At 36.3% G+C, this 27768-nt stretch overlaps 1 protein-coding gene across 6 annotated transcripts in view; it reads right to left on the bottom strand.

The window, feature by feature from the left end:
- Window positions 1-202: 202 nt before the first annotated feature.
- The window catches only part of LOC105332408 (uncharacterized), a 61514-nt gene continuing 33948 nt past the window's right edge, over window positions 203-27768 (bottom strand). For all 6 annotated transcript variants that reach the window (XM_066067484.1, XM_034455858.2, XM_066067485.1 and 3 more), the window contains 51 exons: window positions 27640-27767; window positions 27162-27353; window positions 26329-26492; window positions 25943-26079; window positions 25655-25749; window positions 25211-25401; window positions 24708-24838; window positions 24298-24428; window positions 23943-24149; window positions 22914-23104; window positions 22493-22626; window positions 22233-22351; window positions 21922-22119; window positions 21490-21667; window positions 20946-21104; window positions 20623-20762; window positions 20160-20279; window positions 19399-19651; window positions 18958-19087; window positions 18679-18852; window positions 18383-18500; window positions 17906-18096; window positions 17437-17575; window positions 16854-17058; window positions 16561-16671; window positions 16105-16273; window positions 15809-15928; window positions 13831-13914; window positions 13500-13696; window positions 11846-12004; window positions 11212-11423; window positions 10580-10712; window positions 9531-9792; window positions 9118-9213; window positions 8743-8970; window positions 8105-8277; window positions 7833-7893; window positions 7452-7629; window positions 7050-7165; window positions 6640-6787; window positions 5970-6223; window positions 5648-5768; window positions 5379-5447; window positions 5159-5265; window positions 4532-4673; window positions 4027-4161; window positions 3592-3695; window positions 3025-3117; window positions 2831-2936; window positions 2126-2263; window positions 203-2008 (listed from right to left, as the gene is read on the bottom strand). In XM_066067484.1, the coding sequence (XP_065923556.1) occupies window positions 1778-2008; window positions 2126-2263; window positions 2831-2936; window positions 3025-3117; window positions 3592-3695; window positions 4027-4161; window positions 4532-4673; window positions 5159-5265; window positions 5379-5447; window positions 5648-5768; window positions 5970-6223; window positions 6640-6787; window positions 7050-7165; window positions 7452-7629; window positions 7833-7893; window positions 8105-8277; window positions 8743-8970; window positions 9118-9213; window positions 9531-9792; window positions 10580-10712; window positions 11212-11423; window positions 11846-12004; window positions 13500-13696; window positions 13831-13914; window positions 15809-15928; window positions 16105-16273; window positions 16561-16671; window positions 16854-17058; window positions 17437-17575; window positions 17906-18096; window positions 18383-18500; window positions 18679-18852; window positions 18958-19087; window positions 19399-19651; window positions 20160-20279; window positions 20623-20762; window positions 20946-21104; window positions 21490-21667; window positions 21922-22119; window positions 22233-22351; window positions 22493-22626; window positions 22914-23104; window positions 23943-24149; window positions 24298-24428; window positions 24708-24838; window positions 25211-25401; window positions 25655-25749; window positions 25943-26079; window positions 26329-26492; window positions 27162-27353; window positions 27640-27767 (7772 nt within the window). In that variant the 3' untranslated portion in view covers window positions 203-1777. The remainder of the gene's footprint in view (window positions 2009-2125; window positions 2264-2830; window positions 2937-3024; window positions 3118-3591; window positions 3696-4026; window positions 4162-4531; window positions 4674-5158; window positions 5266-5378; window positions 5448-5647; window positions 5769-5969; window positions 6224-6639; window positions 6788-7049; window positions 7166-7451; window positions 7630-7832; window positions 7894-8104; window positions 8278-8742; window positions 8971-9117; window positions 9214-9530; window positions 9793-10579; window positions 10713-11211; window positions 11424-11845; window positions 12005-13499; window positions 13697-13830; window positions 13915-15808; window positions 15929-16104; window positions 16274-16560; window positions 16672-16853; window positions 17059-17436; window positions 17576-17905; window positions 18097-18382; window positions 18501-18678; window positions 18853-18957; window positions 19088-19398; window positions 19652-20159; window positions 20280-20622; window positions 20763-20945; window positions 21105-21489; window positions 21668-21921; window positions 22120-22232; window positions 22352-22492; window positions 22627-22913; window positions 23105-23942; window positions 24150-24297; window positions 24429-24707; window positions 24839-25210; window positions 25402-25654; window positions 25750-25942; window positions 26080-26328; window positions 26493-27161; window positions 27354-27639; window position 27768) is intronic.

Raw genomic sequence — 27768 nt, 5'->3', positions numbered from 1 at the left:
ACTTGTTTCTGATCCTTTTGTTTAATCAATAAAATATGTTCAAAACAAAACACAATCATATAATTATACATATTAAATATAGAAAATAAATAAGAAGACGTGTATATAATATACGTATAAGGTTTGGAGGTGATGTTAAACGCAGAATTAAGCTAGGGCAACCTAAGTATTGTAAAATCTGCAATCAACAACAAAACTAGAATACAATAGAATTATTTTATTGCTTTAATAGATATATACATGTATATAGATATAATGACACTATATATTAACAAATATGTTGCATTGATCAAAGCTTTCAGAAAATACATTCATAACAACAACAAAATTGTTTGCATTGTTTGTAAGGTGTATAAACATATTCTCAATACAATGAGAAAGGAAATTTTAAAAAATATTCAACAGAGATCTTGAGGGGGAGTGGATATCAAGATATATAATAGGTTCATGTATGAAGTCCTATTTGTTACACCACACCCCCTCCCTTGCACCTGTGCATGAAGTACGGCACTATAAAAAAGGTTGAACAAGAAACACATGACAGATTTACTGGTGTTCAGATAACTTGCATTGTATTATACAGCATGGGCCTGCAAAAGGTTTGTCTTCACAACGTTATGATAGGAAAAAATAAAATGTAAATTAAAAAAAGAAGACTACACCTGGATTTGATCATCTAGATTTGGTTTTGATTTTTGTTGCACAGAATAACATCAGTATACACTTAGTCTCAAAATCAGCAACTTTTTCTGGCTGTAACAACATCACTAGCCTTATACTGATAAAACCTCTTTAAATAAAGCCACTTTTGGAATGAGGTTAACAGAGTTCTTTATTGCATTGGACATATTGTTGGATAGGTAGTATCACAATTAATGAATTACATTATAGGATATAAGTTGGACACATTGTTGGATAGGGAGTCTCAATACAAAAAATGTCTGTAAACCAGAATTCTTGTTGTGGTTGGAATGTAGAGTGGAAGAATTACAAAGGTGTTTGGATATATAGGTTTGTCTGTATATGGATGTTGGGACAGTGGGGATACAGTACAACCTAGCACTGAATGATGGTTAATACATGAAAGTTAGCACAGAATATAACAGGTAAAAACAGGTGGAGAAAACAATGAAATATTAAGTTTACATAACACAATAACTATCTAGTCTTGATACTGTGTATCTGGGAGAGAAAAAGGGACTTTCTTTGGTAGCTCTGAGCTGATATAAGTTTGCATTGATTAAAAAAAATCTGATCTGATTGTATAAGTAGAAGACATCTGAGTGTCATGATGCAAGATTATAAGTACACAATGCTCTAAATTTTTACTGAACAAGAAATGAGTTAAATTCAAATATGAAAAACATGGAACAGGCAAAACTAATTCATTAAATTCTTAAAATATCTCCGATTATACAATATTTACATGCATGTAAACACAAAAATATTTCATTACATAACTCTATTCCTTTCACCTGCAACTAATATTAAAACTGCAATAAGTAAATGGAATTGATAACGATTAAAGTGGAAGACAGAATGTCAAAACACAATTACCCAGTTTCCCAGCAACATGCTGTATAAGGATTTATGGATATCACAAGAAGATGAAGACATTTTAAGCATAATAAAATGCTCAGAGCACCATACAGAAGGATATCACAGACCTCTTTGGTTTGTTTAAAACATGGTAGATATCAATGTCTAATACCCTGGTACATAAAATACAAAAATAGGTCTCTTGCTGATCTAGAAAACTTGTTCAAAATTCCACATATCAAAAGGATGTGAATTCATCGTCTGGATTGACGAACACTGCCGCGAGCTGTCCCACCTTCTCGCCCTTATCTCCGGAGTAGCCAGGATTCATGTAGGCAAACTGGCTCTTGGCAATGGAGTGGCTGATTTGAGGCGTGTCATCACTACTACTGCTAGCAAAGTCAGTGAAAGATTCCGTCCCATCAACACCAACTCCGTCTGTTTGTTCACGGGCAAAACTTAGGAACACCTATATAAACAAAATCAAAAGCAACAATGTTGAGTCAAGTTGTTTGACTAAGTTTAGTGTTAAAATGCAACAGGGAACACCAGTCTTTCATGTTATTCCTGATACTTGAATACTTACATCATCTAGTGTGGTCTGCGAGACAGAGTAGTTCTGAATGGCCCCTCCATCCTTCATCTCCTCGAGGACCTGGATGATGTCAGCCACTGAGGTGTGGTCGCTGGGCACCTGTACCTCGAGGACACCTTGGTGCTGCACCTGGAACAAAGCATAACAGAGTATCAGTAAACTGGACACCTTTATGTAACAAGGCTTGATACATTTCTACTAGCCTTCTTAACTATCTTTTCTTTCCATTCTATATCTTACAAATGTACCAACTGCATCACTTCCACCAAATACATATTTACTTCTACTGGTATATCATTTTAGAAAGAGTTCTTCATGTAATACATCTGAGAAACACACTTTGTGATAAAATCCTAAAAAAAATGTGTACTTAAATTTCCCAGTTTTCTTTTCTTTACTCTCACTAGAGCCTTTTCTGTGCTAGTAACACTCTCAAGCACATACAGGACATTTTTTAAAAGCAAGTTTCATCAATGAATGATGCTTCTCCGTTTTATTCTTATATTCCTTGTACATATAAACATGATTAACCATGCTTTCTGTACAAAATATGCTGTCTTTTATCTCTGCTAACATATTAATGAAAGCAATTTTTTTTATATGAAAGTAAACAAAAGTATTATTCCTCCTCAGATATTACCTTGAAAACTTGAAAAACTATTTTTCAGTTACCAGTAAGTAAACAGATCTACATACCCTGAATATTGAGCCTGGGAACCGTCCCTGGAACACTGCCATCAGCTGTTGTCTGTCCGAGGGTAGGCCGCACTGGAACACCGTCACTGTGTGTCCACCACCAAACCTACAGAAAACATCGCAAGATGTTGTAAAATGAAACAACAACAGAATGCAGTACCACAGAGTGTGCTCGCTGACCAAATGAAACCTACTTGTCCTTAAGGTGCTGGGAATTGCCGATACACTGGAAGGATCCATTCACCATTATGGCTAACCTTGTACATATGGCATCACATTCCTCCATACTGTATTTTAAAAAAAAGGATATTACAGTATTTTTGGAACATGACAAATACATAACTTAGTCAAATCAATATTACCCTGCTGTGAAGGGACACCTTAAGTTCATCTTTGAATATTAAGTAGAAATATCTTGGGACCAAATCACACATTACAAATAAATTCTTTTCCACTCCATTCTGACATGAGGAGGCTATATATATAGCTGATTGGTATTCTATCACTTTGGCTTTATTTCAGTGTTTACAGTTTGAAATATTTCCTTCAAATTTACTACTGTGAATTTTACAGTTATCAAAATAATGCATCTTTAAGTTATAAAAATTTAAACAGATGTTCATATGTAAATTCAGCACGAAATAAAATCTATAATAGTGGCCTATTTTCAACAAGACACTTAGAGAAAATTAGCCACTGACAGTGGAATTGAACCTATTTGGAGTATTTCCAGAGAACATTATAATCCTGGTGAACTGTACCTGTGTGAAGTCATGACTACTGACTGTCCCTTCCTGAGGGCGCTGGTCAAACAGTCCCACACCAGCCGCTTGGCCACTGGGTCCATACCTGTTGTAGGCTCATCCTATAGAGGGTAAAAGTCAACTAATCAATACTAAGAGGAGGAACTATCAAATTTAGAACAAACCAATCATAAAACAAAACCATAGTCATGATATAGTAAGACATCTTCCCTGCTACTCTTGCATGTAGAGGTCAGAGAAGTAGCAGCGAGAAGGATAATGTAAATCTGAATCCTTTTCTATACAGTGTAAATCTTTTAAAAACTTTTTTTAAAAAGTCTCGCTTTCCACTTTTCCCTTAGTAAAAGTAAGACTGAAATCAAAGGAAAGCTATCAATATTTTTTATGGCCCCAGGGCCTGATGCTATACAGTTAATGACACTGCTGACTGACCAGGAACACAACGTCAGGATCCCCCAGTAGAGAGATGGCCACGGACAGCTTCCTCTTCATCCCCCCGCTATATGTGTGGACAGCCTTGTCTGCATACGGGGTCAACTTCAGCCTCTGGATCAGGTCTTGTACAGTCTATAATAAAACATGCATTTATACATCACCTAATTTTACCATGATACATGCATTTACATTAGTAATTTTGTAGCATTATCAAATTTAAAGTACTTTATAAATAAAGTACAGTAGTAAAACAAGGTTACAGCAAAGCAAAGTTCCAGAGGCATATGCTATTTGCTGTATCCAATGAGCATAAAATATAGTTAAAATTTGAAAAATGACACTGACTTTGCATTACCGGTAATTCCTTTTTAGCATGTTTGCTCAAACCACATTTCAATGTAACTAGTAACTCTCAAATTGAAAGATTTTTCTGCTCGTACTGGTATTTCTCAGTAAAATAATGAGCAAGCCATTGACAGAGACACAGTGATGGCTAACTTACATATTTCCTGTAGCTGTCCGGGAGTCCTCTCATTCTGGCGTAGAAGTGGAGTGTCTCCTCACCGCTCAGGTATCGGTCTAGGGCCTCATCCTGGGGGCAGTACCCCAGATCCTGACCCACACCGGACTCGCCATACCCTATCCTGTAGGACACAGAAATTAACAGTGAGGGCATACATTTTGTTGTTGTATTATTCTTATTTTGGTAAGCTCACTACTTCATTTTTAACAAGAGACTTTTGCAAGTCATATTACATATGTTATATACATGACTCAAAGATTATTTAATATTTATAAAGGAGTTGCAGTTTAACTATATTTAGGGATCTAATTTGGTTATTCACATTAAGAAACAGAGAGAGGGTCTTTGTTCATTCCTGTTGGAGGACAGATACTGTAGATTCCTTAATTTATGCAAGTACTTAATTTCGCAAATGGTGAGAATATAAAATCCAAATGCCAAATGTTTATCATAGTTTTATTTCATTTACATCTGTCCGTAAAATAAATTCTAGATTCTATTAAACACGCGAAATGTGCTTCTCACAATTTTATGCGGATACCAATTCCTCGTGTTTAATTAGGATTCTACTGTAGGTATTTTATTTTGAGTCTTGTGTTTTGATACCTGTGATCTTTCAGGAAGGCTGCTCCTTTGGACGGTGGGATATCTCCTGTTAACATTCGGAACGTTGTGGTCTTTCCTGCCCCATTCACTCCAAGTAGTCCAAAACACTGAAATTTATTATTGAAATAAATTCACATCACATTAATTTAAATATCCAGGTACATATGAAACATGAGGAAAGCAAGAGGAGTTTCCTCCTATAGTCGTTGTTTTAGCTTACCTCTCCTTTTTTGACTCCGAAGCACAACTCGTTCACTGCCAGGAAATCGTGTCTCCCACGGGGGAACACCTGTCAATTACAAAATGAATGTGTGCTTATTATTTGAAATTTGACCGTTTTTTCACCAAAATACATATCAAGTATAAACTTTTAACACCCTTGTACTATAAATGCTCAATAAAACATTCTCATTTAAGTTTATGTAAGATATGCTAATGTTAGTTTTTCTAAACATAGTTTATAATTTTTTTTAGAGTAGGTCTGTGTACCTTGGATAAGTTGGACACAGTAACGGAGTTTCCAGTCGTTGTGTTTTCAGTGACTCGAGCGCGCTCAGCACTGACATCCTCATCTTCCTTGTGATACTCGGGGTACAGTGAGGGGGGAATTCTGGAGTAATAAAAATTACAACAGGATTCAAAGACATTGTTACATATTCTTGAATATAATATATTGCATGATTTCAATAATGTTAAAATGAGATAAAATGATTCAAAACAAATACCATCCAACCCATAAAACACGATGAGTATTGTGAGTTATTACAGTAGCATTAAATAATTGTACACAATCTAATTTGTATCTACATACCTTCTATTGCATTGACAGGCATACTCTGTCAGCAGAGTAATAGCAAAGAACACGGCTCCTTGTATTGCCATGGCGATGTAGTTCCAGCCCAACATTTCAAAGGAGAAAGGATCGGCGTAGACATCTTGTCCGAATAGGGCGAGGATGTCCGTTTTGAGCTGATTGGCCGTCAATTTCAGGAACCCGTTCACGTAACTGAATTGTGGGAACACCATGAAGATGTAACTAAGAACCTCAAACGCGTGTTTCATTTTCTGAAAAAAGAAAACATTTTATTACCTATCTATTATACATGGCTCTTTGGTCATGGGCGAGTAACCAAAATGTCTTTGGTTCAAACCCAGCTGTGGACACTTGATGCTGTGTGTTGTGCACTTAGACAAGGCACTTTATCTACATTGTCTCAGTCCACCTAGCTGAAATTGGGTACTGGCTTATGTTGGGAGTTAACCTGCGATAAACTGGTATCCCATCCAAGGGGAGTCATCTCATCCGAGAGAAGTCAGACTCTCATCCACTTAGCACAATCGAAATTGGGGGATAAGCACCAGTCCTATGCATTTTCATCGCTTGAAGAGGGATTTAACTTAACTTTCACCTATTGCACGCAATTTCAGTTTCAGAATGTTCAGGAATGATAACAAAGGAGTGTTTGTTGAGAGTGGTGTACCTGTGAATCAGAGAAGTACTCCAGGAGGAATATACAGCTAGCGGTGGTGATCCCAATGAACACGCTGCCACAGAACAGAACCATGTAGGCGGTGGAGGTGTCCCTGAACAGCTTCAGTGAACTGTACATCAGAGGGATGCTCGCCCAGCTGAAAAAAACCCACAAACCAGGTCAAAACTGAATAACTACATGTACATGTCAGTAAGAGGTCCATTGATTCTATGTATAGGCAGTCTAATTTTGATATACCCATACCTGGGTGGTTATTTTAGAGATATACTGACAAGAAAATTAGGACAGAATCAATATATTTTGAGACAATCTATTACCGGTAATTCAGGCAAAAAGAAATATTTAAACACTGTTTAGAAATAATATTAAGGAAAGATTCTGATGACATTGACACTTACCCATACATGACAACCAATAGAACACTGGCTTCGAGGTTCGATCTCTCCCAGTAGGCTGCGTTTTGGAAGATGGCCATTAAAACCACAGTAAAGGCCACAGTGATACAGTAAAGCACCTAGAAAGGGAGGAAAGCATGCCTCAATCACACATCCAATCTAATATCACTGTGTCAGATTTCACAATAATTTGACATTAACTGATATTTTATTGCAGCTAGCTCAAATTTAACGTGTTTCAAAATAATAATATTGTTGATCTATGGTTTGGTGGTAAAGAGTAAATCCCCTTTCAATATGATGGTTTTATTTGTACTACCTAAATCAACCTAAACTCAATATGGCTTATTCTTGGGTAAGAGAATCCCTGTCTAACGTTATCAATAACAAACACGGCTTGCTCACCATATCCCACAAGATGGAGGTGAACCAGTACAGGAGGGGACCAGTCCCGCTGAGGAACTGCAGCTGTTTCTCTTTTTTCAGCAGCTCGTTCAGGACGTACATTGTGAAGCCAACTGGGATGAAGGAGAAGGCAATCAACATAAACAGTCCAATTCCTACATCGGATGCCTTCTTCAACCTACAAAACAAATCAACTCTACTTCAACCTAGTGTATGGATAAACAATATCAGCATAATCCAATATAATAAAATCAGCTCTGCTTTAGCCTTGGGTATGGATTAATATCAGTTTCAATCAATTTGACATCCTAAATCAACTTCAATAATTAAATCATCTCTTTTAAATAAATCAAAACATTGCGTAGAGGATGATTGACTTACAGAGTGTCACTGGTTAGTTGTTGAGCATGGAGAAGAACTGGTTGGTTGATGGCTGTGATGCCTGTGTAAAAACAATAGAGATCTAATTTACTACTGACTCAATGTGAGCATCAAATGTACACAAGTCATGCTATCTCCTAACAAGTATCTAATACATATAATTGTGGACTTTCCTTGAAGTTATGAAGTCTAATTTCTAATTTAACACATGTGAAAAATATTTTCAAAATTACGAAAGTTCACTGCTGATATAAAGTAAAATGATAATTTACCAAAGTTTTCTGGGTCAGAAACCCCAGCCTCTGACAATGCGGCCCTCAGCATGCTGTTAGACAGGGCGTTGTAGAAGGAGGGCAGGGCGTGTCGGCCTTTGTTGTTGAACCACACTGTGGATTTCATCGCCATTGGATCAGAAGTGTCAGGGTCAAAGGCAAGGCCACCAAATCTGGAAACAGATGTCAGCAAGTCTAATCAAACTTCAATCACATTCATATCAAATCAAATAGCTCATAGTGAAAATTTATGATTTCTTGAAATATCTTTGTACATTGAAATAGGTTTTATTATAATTATGTTACCTATGGTTTACAAACTTCATCATTGTAACACATACAATGAACTATGACAATTGTTCAATACCAAGTAATCTATCCACAAAGATTTAATTTAATTGGATAAAACAACAGATTTTCTTGACCATCAAGATTTTTTCCACATATAACTCTTGTATCCTTTATACATTACATGTCTTAGAGCAAGCAGACCAAAGTTCAAGCCCAGTACCATTTGCTTATTATCGTAACTAAGTACTGTAGGGCATGCAGTAGACATCTGCTTCCTACATGCAAATATTCCACATGGATTCCTGGGACTATATACGAAGTGCCTGCAATAAACCTTTATGACGTACCTATTCCATGTGAATCGCTCCGATGTCTGCAGTAGGTACAGCTCGATGTCCTTACTAGCCAGGTTGTACAGCTCTGTCGTCGTTCGTGTTGTCAAGTGTGGAACTTCCTGATGCACGGTCTGCTGACTACATGTGTGTTTGTTGTTTACACAGGTACAGTTGTCGTATTTCTGTCCAGCTGCTACTGAGGAGAATTTCTGATCCGGGGTGACACATTCAAATGGAGGGCTGAAATTGTTATATAAAACCAGTGAAAAACAAACCCAGGTAGTTTGATCTCCATACTTGGAGGTGGTCTAATAACATTACATCTGCATTCGATTTCTCTGCAGAGTTATTTATGTAAAAATTCTTGTCAAAGTACCAGGTACATACCCATAGTTGAAACCTTTCATGCAGGTTGTTCCAAATCCCGGCAAGTCTTTCATGGAGTCGATCATGTTTCTGGTCATCTCATTGTTGATTTTATCTCTGTAAACAAAATTATCACAATACATGGTTTAAGGTTAATATAAAAATTGTAACAAAAAAATTGTATTATTTAAAAAATTATCATGGAACTATCTTTAAATGGAAGATGTGGGATCATCGTACATGCTAGTATAATGATCTAGTATTCAAGTAAATAACCAAAACTATGTTCATGTCTTTACATGACTTTCAAAAAAATTTAGAAGAAAAAAATAACCACAAGGAATAATTTATGGAATCATTGTAATACATGTATAGAAAAGATATTTTGGATAGATGATAAAAATGTGTAATTATTATCTGTGTTGTTCACTCACTTGAAGAAGGCGTGGCTGTAGGGTCCGTAGAGGGGTGGGGTGAGGATTCTGGCCGGGGCACTCTCTGTTTTGGGCTGTAACTCCATCAGTCCAAGACTAGCAGTCATAAACACCAGTGGTAGGACGAAAACAGACAGAAACATTCGCCAGTCTCGGCGGTAGTGGTGGAACCGCTTAATCAACATTCCAGAAAACTGGCCCATTTTGTGACCAATCAGACCCTTCCTTTTGTCTCCAGAGAAGCCCACAGAGTAGGCAGCACCTAAAAATCAAAATAAATGGGTCAGGGCACACTTAAATATCAGACAGTCAAAGTTGAGGGGCACGTGTAACTGATTTTGCACTTTTCAAATTTAGTACATATTAACTAAATGTTTTTTGTTGTAAAAAAAACAAGTTCCCGTATCTGACATTTGTCTGTTTTATGTTTTTCCCTTCTAAATCTAAAATACCTAATACATATTTTATCACCATTGAAAAAAAAATCTAAATAAAATAGTGCAACATTATTCTTAGTATCAATTATTCAGACATCATGAAAAATAGATGCATCTATTCTATTTTGTTATACTTTCATGTTAAATACTGAAATCTGATTGGTTAAGACGCAGTTAATAATATTTACTATTACCCTCAGCGTTAGCAACGCACTTGGCAACGGGTAACATTAAAAAATGTTACATGCGCGAAAGTTATGCGCGTACGGTTCGCTGTAGAATTCACGTATTTCCTATATAAAAGCAGTAAAATTTTCTTAAAAATTTTAAAAAAGACATTCAGTATAACAAAATAAATAGTGCCTGTTTGGGAGGATAACAGTTGAAATTGACACCCCTCGAAAACCATTGTCAACCTCCGCTTCGCGTCGGTTGACAATGGTTTTCTCGGGGTGTCAATTTCAACTGTTACCCTCCCAAACAGGCACTATTTATACAATAATAATGCAAACATTAGCACTGGCATAAAAATAACGTTAATTAGTACATATATTGTAAGAGTAAAACTACAGTGCTAGTGAATCGTGTAGGAAGACTTTAGTTGCCACTCACTCTGATCGCTGGGGACCTCCACACTGACTGTATCCTCCGATTTCTCCAGCTTAGGTTTCTGCCGACATTCCTTTAGGACTTCCTCCGTCAGAACCTTTTCATTGTCTGCTACTGTACACACTTTGTGGAACACCTAGCATTGTAGAAAATAGAGAACATTTTACTACAAATAATGAGAATATCAAAATGTTTCAAAATTGAATACCGGCACATGTCGCATTATGAAAAAGATGTGTCTACGTACTCCAACAAAAATAATGATCATCAAAGATGCAGGTGTAAACTATCTTGCATTTGTGTATCATCTAAAATAATTACTGTCGAACAGTACAACACTGATCTCAGATTTCAATTAATAACAAAGTGCTTTTGACTTTAACTGTATACAGGGAAATATTCATCCCCCCTTTTTTTTTAACCCTCGTTGTCAGTGGGTGAATTTAAGACTGGATGAATTCCATTATCGCAGATATCTCTTTTAACACCATTGCATCTGGGCAAGACGGGACAAAACCGTTTGCTAGTGTAGAAAGGTGAAATAACACTGGGCGAAAATAACTCTGTATACAGTATTCTCTTTGTAGTCAGGTAACTACAAGCACAGACAGAGAGACGATCACTGTAATTCCTACCTCTTCCAGTGTGGTGTCATAGATTCCGTAATTATCAATTCCCAGCGACGCGGCCTCTCTGTCAATGTGGTGCAGACATTTGAAGAACTGGTTTGTTTGGCCGTCTGAGAAGGGTAAGGACACCGTGACCTCTGACCCAATCTCATTGATGAGGTCAGCTTGTGGTATGAATGACTTAATTGTAGACAGGACAGCGCCAGTATCACAGACTTCTGTTTGTTAGAAAATTCAAGGGTTATAAAAATGACATACTTTTCAAAGGAAATCATCCTAAGAGTTGATATTTTTGGATCATTTATCTCATGAAAAACAAAGAATTTCTAAAGAAAATTTAGTGTGGGTCATTGATTTGAACAATAAAATTTGAAGGGTTCTTACTGTAAACGTATTACCATATATTTGGTGTGTACAATATTTGGTGGAATATGTTTAGCATGGATTTGATTAAGCCCATTTCTGTATATAACTATCTATCTACTTATATTTTTTACATTTGGTGATGTATTTGATTTAGCGGACGCAGTTTCCTGCAAAAAACGCTAAATAAAATTATACACAGCCAAATGTAATACGTTTACAGTATTTGACACATAATTTAAAGAATTCCTATGAAAACTCCTTTGATGTCACATACCTGATTTGGCAAACTTGAGATGGTAGCCACTGCCCACCTTCTGCTTCAGGAACATGGGTGACCCAGTACAGAGGAGACGACCTTTATGCATGACCGCAATCCTGTCTCCCACTGTGTCTGCCTCGTCCAGAAAGTGGGTCGACAAAAGAATGGTGCACCCTGCCACAACCACAAATGAAAAGTGAATGACCATCGAACAACACATCAGACTGAATCATTTCTTATAAACCAATTCCCATAGAAGAATTTATCTTTAGTTAGTAAGACTAGCGATTTTCCTTTTCTAAGCTATGACAAACAACAGACATGGAAGAAAGTTGATAAAGTTCAACTTTGTAATGGGTTGAAATGCATTTCCAATTGCTAAAGTGTAGGATACAAAGCCCTTAAAGCTATAGTTGTGTGGGTTTACTTTTACCAATTGTCTAGTAGTGTGGATTTATATGCACCAATAGTTTAGTATTTCATTAAATTTTAAATGGCATTGTAAGGTTAGCATAAATTTTTGCAATTATTAGTTTTAGAAAATGGTATTTGAAAAAAAATAAAGAAAAAAGATGTTCGGTACGTATCAAAACACTGAAGTGTACAGTAGACATCAGGATCAGTATAATAATACACGTATTTTACATACAGATACCAAACTAATACATTTTGTTTTCAATTTTCAGTATCATGATATAAAGTCAATACAAAAAATTAATAAGTGCTTGTGTATACTAAACTTTCCTACCAACATGGAATGAAATGCCAATCTTTTTTACTCTGTTTTAAGGGATTAGTCGCACCATGCATTGCCACCATACTGTAGTTTCATTACCATTCATGAGATCAATTTTTATCGGTTCAGTAAAATTCAAAGTTTCAAGATTTGGAAATTCTTGGAAGGTTTATAAGTAACCGACAAAATTATTGTAATAATGCTTCTTTATAATGCATATTCATTATAAGGCTCATATTGATGAAGAAATCCATGAAAATTGCTGTTCATCAAGTAATAATGAAACCACAGAATTGTTTTTATATTGACAACACCAACAGATTGGGGGATTAAGACTTGTTATATTGACAACAACAGATTGGGGATAAAGACTTGTTATATTGACATCACCAACAGGTTTGGGGATAAAGACTTACACTCTTCCTCTCTCTCTGATAAATGAATAATAAGTACTGATAGAGCTCAGGTAAACAACTGTAATGTCTGTACAACCCTTCATACTAATACATGAAACATTATTCAAATTTATCCTTAACATTTCTTCTTGTACATTGTTTCTGGGTAACAGGTAATTATTCATTTTTACAGCAAATTTTAACGCATAACTTATTCTGATAAAAGAAAATAAAAGTAATTGATAGTTTGCAATCTTGGATATTCATTGGGGGTAAATTAGTGGTGTGTCTATTACATGTACTATCTATATAACATCATCTCTGTGAATCACAAAATTGAATATCAAAGTATATAACAACTAAAATGACTTTTTGCTTAAATGGAAAAACCACACAATCAATAATGTGATCATATATATACCGGTAGACTGGTTTGTGCATGAAATTTAATGAGTTAAGATCTTAAATTAAATCCATGGCACTTAGTAGGTGTACACTCTAACCCGTGAGTAGAAGTAATTGTAAGCTTTATACTCACTCATTTTGTGTTTGACAAGGAGGTTCCAGATACTTCTGCGTCCGCTGGGGTCTACCCCACTGGTTGGCTCGTCCAAGATGACCGCCTTGGAATCTCCAACAAAGGCCAGGGCCACACAGAGGCGGCGCTGCATCCCCCCGGACAGTGAGGAGACCACCGCGTCCTGGACATGCCACAAGTCCACATCGTGGAGCAAACTGAAAACCACAAAAATACAGAAAAATAAAAACTATGTCTACAAGCTACTGAATACAATGCAAAAAACAAGAATTCTAAAATAGATTGAATTTCTATTTAGACTGAGCTATTTCTTCACCCAGATTGGTCTTACCTGTCTATTTCCTGTTTCCTTTTACTCTTAGAGAAGCCTGACTTGACGGCACAGTAAAACTCCATGTGTTCTCTCACCGTCATACTGTAAAACACAACAGAAGAGAGGAATTAGAAGTTTGAAACAATTGCATAATTGATTAAAGGTCATATGAAACGATTTTTATCACTATGATTTTCTTTCATGAATATAAAGCTTGGTATAAACAAATGTTAAAATACATGATGTAAGATTTTTTTGCCTTTGCATAACTGAGAAATAACCGTGAAAACTGAGCACCTGAAAAAATTCTTGCCCGCTTATCGTTCTTGATTTTGTGGATTTATGACGTCACAAAGACCCACCGATGTAAACAATGCATTAAAACTAGTGTAATTTTACAGTAGTTTATCGATTAAATTTTAGTAATTTTTGCATATATGAACGTGTCTTTCTTTTCAAATGAGATCATTTGATTTCGTAGTAGCCTACAGATGACTTAGTTTTAATTGGTCGTTAATGAATAAATCTAATATCAGCTTCTCACAAAAGTAAAATCATGATGAAGATCCCGTACTGGAAATTTAATGAAAGAAATGCTCCAACATTTACAGCTGATTAATGAATTATCCTTATCCTTTTGAAATAGAAACATCATTTTCTTCTTCGGTACGTATAATGATTGAGCTACATTTAAAGTGAATTAAAGCATTTAAATTGATTTGATTTATTTTGTCACATGAAAAAGTATATAAGGCAGGCCAATGAAAATGTTTGAGGCATTGTGTACATAGTTTGTATTTAAGAGCTGCTATAAAATGCCGCAAAATTATTCTTAAATTTTATTTCGAAATAATATAAATTTCTGACTTATTGATATATACATGTAGCAATATCTTTAGAAAATACTGTGTACACGTGTATTAACGTTTTATTAAATTAGATCGCGGAAATATGGCATTTAAGGATTTAGAAATGTATCGGTAAAATATATCGCTTGTTTGATGAAAATAGTTGTTAACGATTGTGAAGATAATCAACAGATTTTATTAAGAACAAGCATCAATAATGATAAAAAAAACGAAAGAAAACATTGCGGAAGAAAGTGAGATAAAAGGGATCTGTGAGTAAACACCGCACATACACGTTTTAAAATCAAAACACCGCACATTCAAGTACACGTTTCAAAAACAAAACATTTGAAGAAATTTCTCTTAGACTAAAAATAATTAAATGGTAACATATTTGTGAATTTGAGAGTGAAACAAACAATATAATCGTGAAGCGAATGAGGCACAATGAGGCCTACAAGTTGTTTAGAAAAAAAATCTTAATGAATTGCATGAACGTGCAAATGGGAAAAAACGATCAGACTTATTTTTGAAATTGTCAATTTCATTAAAAAGATCAAAATAAAACATATAAATATGCTTATATTAAAATTTTATTATACTTGCATGTGGATCTATGAAGAAAATCATTTATTCTCTCTGCAGTCTCGAAACTGAATATCATTATGTACACGCTATTACATGTAAATAAAAACGCACACGATTTCATTTCTTGAGAGAAAAAATACTGACGTGGTTGATTATTGTATAATTATACAAGTTTTTATATAAAATAGTATTTTTTTTCTTTTAAAATGCTACAAAATGACATGGATATGTGTATTCACAACATAGCTTTATAAGGCGATTGGGTCTTACTGACGTCATAAGCAAGGGAGGTAAGCCGCGTAAGTCAATGTTCCTTTTCCCGATTAAGTAATTTTGATCGACTGTGGCGCTCACATTTTGCATAAAATATCCAAAAAACAATGTCAGTCTTATTAAATAGGCACTTATGAACTCATTCCCGTATATAACTCAATATGGTCAGGATATCGTTTCATATGACCTTTAAATAAGGAAAAAAAAATATGATCTGATAATTTAGAACAGTAGCAGCAATATTCAATATGAAATGTGCAAGTAACAAAAACAAACAAGGGACTCACTATTGGAACAGAGCATTGTATTGAGGACATATTCCAATCTTCGTGGCGCCGTGCCTGACTCTGTGACCATATATCGACACCTTTCCATGAGTCGGCTGAAGAATGCCAGACAACATATTCCTGTAAAGCAAAGAGACCTATCATTTGCATTTGTGAGCCAAGTCTTCTTCAACTAAATCAGATATATTGTTCAGTGAATTTGACTGAGTTTGAGTGGTACTTATGTTATTGTAATGGTTTTGAGTTTGTTAAGTATTTACAATGTAGTGGTGATTCTGAGTTTGAGCGGTACTTACAGTGTAGTGGACTTGGCAGCCCCGTTGTGACCCAGAAGAACCGTGACCTGACCTTCATAGAAGTCACAGTTGATGTCCTTGACCACTTCATGGTCACCAAACTTCTTACTGAGGTGTCTCAGGGACATGCCTACTCTCTGATCTTTACTGCTCACCTCCGACAGAGCAGCTGAAACAAACAAAACTTCGGTGTAACTAAAGGCAAAATGAAAGCTGCATCCAACACTGACACACAGTCCGGTATATGACAGTAAACAACCGTAAATGCATAAACTGAAGCATGTATACATCCATCAACATTTGTGAACAGAAGCTAGAATGGAGCTGGTTACAAACTAGTGGAGTTTTAGATCTTTGAACTAAAAATGCAGTCTTTGAATACAGTGAAATAAATTACAGAGATTTATACTGGTGTAGAGAGTTTTTTGTGTGTTCATTCAGGAATGTTTAACTCACCTGAGTCTGAGTTGGAGAGATATTTGTCTGATGGTTTGGTGGTAGACTTCATACATCCCCAGTAGTAAGGAGACAGGGGGAAATACCATGGCTCTGGCACTCCATATTTACCTACAATTCCACAAAACAAATAAATCTACGGCGACTATAAGCTTCTATTCTTCACCTTTACGTTAATACTTCAAAGAGCTACTTAAATATTTTTCTCTTTTTTGATGCTATGCAGTTATTTAAGTTGACTTTTTACTAAATGTAACGAAAACAATCTGATTTTGATTGGATGAGATAGTCACCTGGTTTGACATTTCTAATGTACCAGCCAATCACGAGATAGATAACACCATCCAATGCCATCATCACCAGGCACCAATGGAAGCTCATTTCATCTCCTTGTATGGGACTGTCTCTGATGTTTTTCCAGCTGATCCCAACCATCTGGATCTCGTAGCGAGCCAAGTACCGAGATCCGAATCCAAAGGCAGTGGTAGAGGATAAACACTGTTTTATAAGGATAAGGTAATTTATTATCAGAGTCAATGCAACAGATGCAGGCTGTACTAACACCAAGGAATGGGAATGCCACAATTAAGTCAAGCTCTAGTAAATAAAAGGAGCCTATAGGTATATTAAATTTGAGATACAACTACAACTAATGATGCTGATTTTAATATCTTTAAAATAACATTGTATTGAACATAGGTATCTGGATAACTTTTCATGTAATAACTAATAGAATGTTGAGAAAATGCTTCTGTATCTACAAATTCTCTAAATGCCATAAAGTCTATGAAGAAAAATACATCTAGCATCAAAAAGAATCTCTAGAATTATTTTCTACTAGTAGTGACCTTGAGCCTATCTAATTAATTGACTTACAGTGAGAATCTTCTGCCAGAACTCCATCTGAGCGTCCATGGCAACGAGGATGATGTAGGGGAGGTAAGAGAGGAGGTAGATGATGACCACAAACAGGATGGCCAGGGTGGTGCGCGTGAAGAAGGCCCCCACCAGGTAACTGTCAAACAGATCAAAGGTGAACACAGACCAAATGTTAAAACAGATCACAGGTCAATCACAGATAACAGGAAATTAAAATTAATTTTGGTTTGAAAAGCTACTAATACACAGTTTGTATAATAATCAAACACCAGCTGTATTAAGGACGCTGTGCAGTCAACAAACTAACCATAAGATCTACCTAAATTTTTAGATAAATTTTAGCTTTTAAATCTGAGTATATTCCCAGATTTTTACACAGTGCTCTTCTTATAAAGGAGATTGTTACAGTCTAAAAATGGCCACAACATCCAGCCCTCTTTAACTGTAGGTGTATACAGGAACTCACCTCAACATGGTAGTGGAGAAGCAGAATGCCATAAAGTAGAGAATAATGATGCCAAAGTCCGAGTAGGTGAAGAGTCCTCCGAGCCTCAGCAGGAGGAGACAGATGAGGGAGGTCACCGTCATTACCAGCATTGTACTCAGGAACCATGTCCACCAGGTCAAGGTCGAACTCAGACCCATGATCTTCAGTGCCTGTATTACAAGTGTTATCAATATAAATAACTCAAACCCATGATTTTCAGCACCTATAATGTGTAATCATTGTAATATAATGAAATTAGACCTATGATCTTCAGCACCTGAAATACCTGTAAATGTTATTCTTGTAATAAACCTGTTTCACAATGCGTGTTATACAAGCATCATTATTTTACTTAATTAAAAGATGGAAGAGCAATAAGTTGCGCAAATTTTTTAGCACATATTTCATTAAATCGATCAGTTATGTGTAGCTTTTCACTGATGAAACTTAATTTACCTCCTCTTGGCCATTTTCTCTGTCATACACCAGGTTTTTAGTGGCCACTGATATGGCAGCCAGCCAGGCTATAGTCATCATGATGGGCAGCAGGTAGGAACTCAGGAGCTCCATATACCTGTAGGACAGGTAAATCAACTCGTTAAGGTAATACACACAGGTTATTATACAAAAAAAATACAATTTATGTATTAAATAACACAGCACTTATAAGTGCAATTGGTAGTACCGGGTAAACCTTCAATTTGGGAACTGTGTAAAATTTATACAAGAAAGCCAATGGAAGTTGAACTTACTGGTCATCAACATAGCATGGGGTGGGGAACTGCTGTAAGAAGACCGTGTTGTTGATGTCCTGTCCAGTCTGCAGATAAATAATGGCACGGTCCAGGATATCCTGTAGCTGGATAAACCCTCGGAAATATCTCATGTGTAGGAACATGTCATCCTCTGGGTTAGGCCGCCAAAACCTGTCAACAACAAACTCGTGGTCAACACCATTTTCTGTACAGAATGCTAGTCTTTACTGGAATAATTGAGGTAACTTTTTCTGTTTAACTTGTTGTTATAATTACCTTTCCTTGATTCTTCTGGTGCTTTCAACATTCTCAATGTCCATCTTGATTTTATAGGTGATATGTTTGGGAATAGAATTTGAAGTTTGTCTTTTTTGTCTCTTGCTTGGGTCCACATCAAAAGCAATACCTGTAATAAATCAGTACTCACAATTTACTTTATCCAATCTCTTGCTAGAATACCCATGTAAAGTTGGAGCTTGTTCTTCTTAAATTGTTCTTACATGCTAGGTACATGCAAGTATGCTTCTGACTTACATCCTAGGTACATGTAGGTATTTTTCTGACTTACATGCTAGGAGCATGTAGGTATTTATCTGACTTACATGCTAGGTTCATGTAGGTATTTTTCTGACTTACATGCTAGGTAAATGTAGATATTTTTCTGACTTACATGCTAGGTAAATGTAAAACCATTAGGTAGGTATCGTTCAGACTCACCAGCTAGATAGGTATTGTTTTGGTAGAGCTGCAGGGCCAGTCTCTCCATGTCGTGTTCTGACGACTGCGCCATGAATCGGTCGGTGGTGATACACTGGGTGTAGTTAGCCAGGAGTCTAAAGAAGGCTGAGATGTTGAGGACCTGGTTACTGTCGAGGGAGTCCAGCTTGTACATCCCATTCAGTACATCGGCCGAAGAGACTTGTAGCGAGGACTCCAGTAGATTGTTGATGAAGTTGTTACCAGCCAGACCCTGTAGACAGAAGGGGGCAGGGTTAGTTCATGTAGTGAGGGGTACAGACTGGTGGACAGGTGGGGGCAAGGTTAGTACATGTACTGAGGAGGTACAGACTGTACACAACAGGGAAACTGGCTAACGAGCTGCACTGCCAAGTACCAGTATATTTACCTGACCTTTAAATTTTCAAATACATTAAAATACAGTATATCAAAGTTTTAACAAAATCACACACACAGGGATGCCAGTTTCATTACCCTTATTATAAAATATGCATTACCACAAATTACATCTAGTATGATTACTCAAAATTGGTCATCCATAATGCTTCATTGTTATCATTTCACTTAGCAAAATCAACACATTTAATTCTGCTATCAAATTATATTCAGTATGGAATCTATAATTATAGAACCCATATGATCCAATGAGTATGTGACTGAAACAAAAAGTTCTCTCCACTGGGATTGAGCTGTAGTGTACAAGTACATATAAATACATTATAGTGAAGTCTAATCCTAACCTTGATGTTGCTGAGGACATCAGAGTTGGACAGGAATTCGCCTAGATCTTGTGTGCCATTTGACCACTCCTCAGCTAGAATTTTCACCTCCTCTAAGACCTTAAAACTGCTGTTGTACATCTGAAAAAAGAATTAAATTATTAATGCACATTGTGATTTTTATACCAACAGTTCGAGTTTTGGTGAGAGCAATCTGCATGAAAAATTTATGATTAATATTCTCATCAAACCAATCATTGCATTAAAATTTAATTTAGTCAATGTTGTCCCCAAAATCCTAATGTTCTTTCCATATATAAGTATGGAATGTACAGCCTTTACTATATGTAATATTCTTTATATGCGTTTGGCATTTCATAAATTCACTATGTTTCTATTTTCTTTATTTATCATATTTGAATACACTGAATACATCAATGAATGCCAAGTTCATATGTGGACTGGCTTTTGTACCCGCCCTTACCTTTTGGATCAGCATGCGGGTGGCGGGGGTGTCGGGGGAGTACAGAATCTTGCCCATAATGAGGGGCTTCAGATAGGCCCAGATCACGGGGCCATTGGTCATCTGTACCACAGTCTGATACATGTCCTGGCAGAAGGGACCTGGAAACACACACCAAAAAAGCATAAAACTCAAGGCTGAAAAATTCTATTATAGATAAGCAATAAAGGAATTTTTTTCTAAAATCAAAAACAGGTAGAAAGAAATATTAGAACTGAGAAAGTGTACCAAACAATGAGGTGATTTTTATTTTCAATAGTCTGATAGCTTTTGAGTTGACTCACTTGGCATGGTCTTTTTCTCTGCCTTCTGCTCTGGGGTGAGGGAAGAGACAGGGGTCTGGGAGGATGCAGAGGCCACACCGGTGGAGTCCTGAATAGTTGTACTCTTCCCCACCCCACAGATCATGTCATAGAGGGAGGACATGGAGGAGGTTCCTGAACCTGAAATAGCAGCAGGCAAACATTGATTCACTTAGTCCTAGACATTCAGGCACATTATGATCACAACAGACATTGATACAGCTTAGTTAAGCAAGTTTAAGCACTTGAAAGCATGCAGTATCAGCACATTAACGTGGTGGTAGAACATAAAATTCCACAAGTTAACAAAAAAAGTTGCTGTTCTGATGCAGGTCACTAATACATGCATATATGAATGTAGAATTTTAACAAAATGCCTGGATATTAAAGAAATGGGTCTTGTACCATCTACATGTAATTCACAAACTTTGATTTCCAGAACTCTCATAAAATAGTTGTATTAGACTTTTATTGTGGGAAGACAGAGTGTGTTTGTGTTTAAATAGCTGACAATGTAATTACTTACCATGTAAAGCCTGGAAGCTGCCCGAGTCAAAGCCAAGCTGACTAGATCTGTTGCTGAACATGTCCGCCAGGCTGCTCAGCTGACTGCTGCCTTCGTTCATGTACTTCACTGCATCCTGGACTTCCGACGGGGTCAACTGAGCCTGCTCCAGAAGGTTTCCTGATGACATCCTGACATACTGCAACCAATGAAAAAAAAGTTATTAAACCAGACAACCAATGAACATGTTTTATATCAGGCAGCCAATGAACACAGGTGTTATATCAAACTATCATTACTCACAGAATTTATATCAGGTAACTAATATATACATGTGTTACATCAGGCAATAAATGAACACAGGAATGATATCAAGTAACCAATTAACACAGGTGTTACATGTACAATAAGCAACTAAAATATTCTCCGAATCTTTATTTTCCAATCCTGTACCTCTTGCACTAGTTTCCCAAGATCCATATTCTGCAGCATACTCTCCACCATTGCAACAGCTTTGTCCTCTCCAATACCACATAGACTCTTACTGAGGTCAGAGATGCTGACCTTGGTGGAGGTCAAGTTCAACAGAAGGTCAAGGCGGGTCACATTACACACATGGCTGCTGACGTCGTCTACCTTCAGACTCATCAACTAAAATGCGAGTATACATTATACCATCGAGATTTTATTTATATGAACCAAACACTCATAATCTACATGATTTTGAATAGATAACTTCTATTTCTGCTGGTGGTGAAGCTTACCGAGGCATAGTTGATGGTTCCTTCAATTATGGCGGTTGCTTCATTGTCCGTCATGGTCAGATTCTGGGTCAGGTAGTCATGGAATCCAGCTGGATCTTTTAATACAGTCCTTATCAAAACTGGAAATAATTAATATAGAATGCATGATAAGCCATAAAAGTTATTACTAAAACTTTAAAAAAAACCATGTAAACTGTCATCTACTCTAAATGAAAAGTCTAGAACAAACAGTTTAAGAGGTTTTTGTCATGAAAGATTACCTGTCCTTGGTATGAAATTCCTAATGGCCTTGAAAGAGGTCAGTCCTCTGATGATGACCTCAAGGTCAGAGGCCACACTGACCATGTTAGAATCATTCAACAATGGCTTGAAATCATTTAGCAGCTCAACCAAACTGTAAGCAAGAAAATCTCTAATGTACTTTTGGAATACCTCTCTGTATCGCTTGTCAAGTATGAAAGTAGTAAAAGCAAATGCAGGATGTGTTCAGAAATTACATAAAAACTGGGAGGTCTATATTCATTTGGCCAATGGTGAATAGGACACAGAACCTTATTTTTAAAAGTTTCAAACTTTTAACACTTCTCTGGAATGACACATCAGGGCTTACTCTATTTAAGTCAGTCCTTATACACGTATCAACAATTAGACCTATCAAAGTTTGACTCAAGTGCCAGCTACCTGTCAGCGAGAGCGTCTGGTCCATTCCTGTAGATCAGCTCCTGTATATAGGGCAGTACAGTCTTCATGTCCACATTGTTCAGGTCAATGGAGGTCAAGTTAAATAGCCCCAACTTCTGGATCATACCCACAATGTTAGAGACATCTCCCGCGATGTGGTTCCACCAGGCAGCACTCCCAAAGTCCTTGGTCTGAAAGTCAACCAAAGAGGATCAAGATTTAGTATAAATATATTTTCTTTCGTTAGAATGCTGTGATTTAGATTGAAAATAATTTCTTTTGTGGTAATGATAATATTCATGAGGTAGGCGGGGTTCAAAGGTGATTACGGGTAGATTTGTTCGAGTAGTATTTATTCTGACGATTCCGGACGGCACAAGAAAGTCGATTTTTTATTTAAGAATCAAATATTCAATCTAAAGATTTTGAGCATGTTAGATGTTGCAAAGATGCATATATGATGCACAATTTATAGTGTTACTGACAAGGTGCTTGTCAGGTAGCAAAACTTCGTGAAGTTTTGCGATTGGTTTGGTTTGGATTGATGAAAGTGTGTGTTATGATATTGTGAAATTGAAGAATTTTTTTAATGAGCGACTACTTGTATCGGACGTCAATGCACAAAATAATAAATATAATTGAAAAATGGGGTGTTAATGTTATGTTTATTCGAGATGGAAGTACATAAGAACAAACGTATAGCTTCATCTTTTGTCTCTTTCCTCATCCTTATTCTAACAACATGTGCACTACAAATATCTCTGGTGTAAATTAAATCTATTCCTTGATATAATTGTCAAGTAAAGATGTGACTTTTGTTGAACGTTGTTTCAGTCACAAATTCTTTGATGATTTAAAAGTATTTTCATTCATTTGCAAGATTGAAAAGGGGAAAACCAAAATGTTGTGCAATCTAATTAATTAATAATCAACATTTTTTTGGTAAAATCCTTTTTCAGTAAAGCAACACACAAGTGCATCACAGAATTAAGACTACACAAAGCATGTAGTTAGTACCGTGTGACTTACATCAATAACAGTGGCTGTGACCGCCAACAGGTCACCGATGATTTTAGCAGTGTTTGCAGCTTGTCCGGGATCAGTCCCGCACAGCACTGAGGACACGTTCTGTACAGAGGTCATAAGGTCAGCCGGCAGCTCAATGTAATTCTTTAACCTTTCTGGGTCACATAGAATCTTGGCCGCCTCGGCAGAGTCATTGGCTAACAGACTCATCTACAACCAGACATGATCGTGAATCAAAAATATATCATATGCAAACATTTTATGTCATTAAACAATCTAATTCATGAATTTGTTATTTTGATCAATGAGATATTAATATTTGAAAATCATAAGAGATAACTTCCATTCCTTCACTTACAAACTCTGGCTTAATGGTAGCATTGAGGAACACTGACGATGCCTCTGGCGCCAGCTTGAGAATGTCTTGTAGTTTCTCAGCTATGCTGGAGTTTGAACTCATTAGATTGGAAACCAGGACACCTGCTGAGGCTGAAAATCAAAATTTTAGGTAACCATACATTCTACAACTACAACATGTAAGTTATTAAAAACTGAGCAGTCCAATTTGAAAATATAGGCAACATATTTTGGCAATATAGACTTTTTTCACTTCACAAGTGTTATACTAAAACTCCCAAATGTGTCCTTAATACAGAATACACAGTGAAATCCATCATGTTTATGATTTTCTATTGCTTCATATAACATTCAAAGTACACTTGTACAAAAGTATGGAGTGTGACTGTATGTGCACTATGTATAACTTACTGAGATCCTCTGTGGACAGTTTCTTGAACACTGACATAATCATATTAAGGACCTCGTTGTTCTGCATGAACGGTTGATTGAACACCTGCATACCATCCACCATTAGACGAGACACAGACTTAATGGACTCACTAAAACAAGTTAGAGCGAAATAAAGCGAGTGACAGAATGATACAGTAGATAGGCCTAAATACACAGTAATGGCTATTTCTATATTTTCATACTATGCAACAAAGACATTTTGTTGAATTTTAGCAAATATGATAATTAAATTAAAATTCATCAGAATGCAAGAGATTTTAACATTACAGAGATGTTAACTGTGGTTAGTTAAACTAAGTTTTTTTGTAACTTTTGTCAGATTGAACATTGCAGCTAAAATTCATTGTTAACCATCTTCTTAAAATCTGATCTCTTCAAGTACCACTAATACAACTTAACATCGCAAAAACCACCACCAAAAGGAAAAAGAATGAAAGAAGTTTTTCAATCTGAAAGCTTACAAAACATCCCCTGAGAAGATTTTGGATGGAATGGTTGGGATCTGTTCCAGACACTGCATTGTCTTAGAGCCCGGGAGGTAGGTCTGGTTTATCATCTTTTGGTACAACTCGACCATATCCTTCATCGTGGAGAACAGGGAGCGGCATTCAAACCTGGACGGCTGGTTCTGATTGGTCATCAGTTGGATATACTGTAATACAGGACAAAATACACACTGAGTTGATGAAGAAATCCCACCATATTTACTGATACATACATCTGTTATAATTATCAAAGTAATATGAAGAAATCCCAAACATAATAACTGATACATATATCTGTTATAATGATCAAAGTAATATGAAGAATAGAGATTTCTCTTAAATTATGAAGTGCAAATTTACAAGTATATTTTATATAAATAGTAAAATACTTGGGTTGGTGGGGAAGTTTAAGATATTTACCTCTTGAATCTGCTGTGAAATATTCTTTGACTCCAAATTATGAAGCATGGAGGACATATTTAAATTGGTGACATCACATAAAAAGTCTTCCATATCTGAATAACAAACAAATGGATTCGAAATGACCTTTATTCTCTAGGAGAGTAGTGAATTCTTGAAACAAGGACATCAAGAAAGGTAAAGCAAATTCATTAATCAAACCAATTTTGCTATTGTCAAAAAACACATTTACAAATAAATAACAAAAACATTGGCCTTTGATTTGATATCTGTGGAAGATAGACAGACCTAGTTGTAGCTGTAACTGTATCTTAGAGGACAGCAGGCTGGTCTTAATGGAGAGAAGGACTGGTTCTACTGCCTTACTATAATATGTGGAGTTATTGGCATACATCACAAGGTGATTGCAAGAGGTCTCAAAGTCACTGAAAAATGTAATAAAAATCAATAGAAAACTATCAACGTCACATTTTACTAAGTTTAATTGCTATTTTTACAGGTTATATTTTTGTTGCAGTATTTTTCCATTTTGAAATAAATCCATCATAAAAGAGTCATATATCGTGTCATCACTAATATTCACAAGTACCAAAAGGACTCAAGTCATTTTAATTATCCAAAATGAATAAACTGTAGTCTATACAACAGTGCACCTCCAAACTACATGTACTTACAGCTCAGACATGAAGTTAGCGTTGAACACCTCCATTACGGGGCCAACCCAGGATGACAGGTCGTTGGTGACGTTGATTTTCTGGAGGTACATGATGTTGTCTAGCAATGTCGCTACAGAAGTCTGTACGGTCTGCCAATCACCTTGCCACTGGTAGTTGAAGATCTGATCACAACAAAACAGGCTTACAAACTTGTCTATCTATTCACATACATCGATCAACATGTACATGCGTAATTGTGTATCACTGACATGAAATACTCCAACATGTAATTGCATGGCACTAAGGGCATTTGGTTCAAAAGTGAAAATCAATTCTATAATAACCTATTTACAGTTCAAATACATGTACATGTATTACTATGTATAAGCTTCTCTTTTAAATATGTGTTTTACAAAAGAAAAGCATTTTCGTTACCCAATACCATTAAACCAAGTGAAATTTGATGACAAATTTTAGTGGATTGCAAATTTTTTTTCAAGTTTTTGGAATGTAATTTCATTTATTTACATTTATGATCAATGGATACAGATGACCTTTCAAAGGTGGTTGAAGATGTTAAATGAGACCAAAGAACACCCTCAATATCTACAAAAACTGAGCCACTATTACCAGATTTACCATTTTTAATCATATCAGATTACATTTTCTACATTTATAGGTTTCCAGAAAACTATCTTCCTGTAGATTTACAGTTTACCAGGTTTACAGCTTACCATATAATCTTTCCAGATTTATAGTTTACCAGGTTTACAGCTTATCATCTTTCAAGATTAACAGTTTACCAGATTTATAAATTACTAAAATTACAGTTCACCAGGTTTACAGCTTACCTTGATGAGGTCCTTTAGGTTCATGTCCTGTAAGAGCTTGTTAATCAGGGACGTGGGCTCCTCCAGGTCTCGACAGAGATCTGACTGTATCTTCTCTACATCTGTCTCAGCAGGGAAAGTGAAAGTGGCCAAGAACTGGGTCAGGTCACACATGGTTTCATTCCAGTTGTCTCTCATCATGAGCGCCACAAACTTACAAAAGACAAAATATGATCATCATGTCTCCATTTTGAGGCAATGAATGGATCTGGACTTGCCATCACCAACTTTCCTCATCTAATTTTTTGTTTGTCTTAAAGTTTTAACTCAACCTTATCTTAAAGTTTTAACTCAAACTCATGCACATGTCTTTTAAGAATTTGAGTTGAGAACTGCCCTGAGAATTTTCAAAATATTTTAAAAGGATGATAGAACCATATTTTAGTGTGATGGACATGTAGATGTGGACACACATCAAACAAATGTCAAGAAGCTGTACCTTTTGTGGATCCATGGAGGCTGTGACAAAGATTGCTGCAGAGGAGTGCTTCACTTCATCATTTAACAACTTGGCCAGAGTTGCACTGTCAGGTAGGAATGCCGAGACAGGTACTTCATGACCAAAACC

Source organism: Magallana gigas, chromosome 7, assembly GCF_963853765.1.
Source record: "Magallana gigas chromosome 7, xbMagGiga1.1, whole genome shotgun sequence".
Lineage (NCBI taxonomy): Eukaryota > Metazoa > Mollusca > Bivalvia > Ostreida > Ostreidae > Magallana > Magallana gigas.
This window is presented reverse-complemented; position numbering and strand designations above follow the sequence as displayed.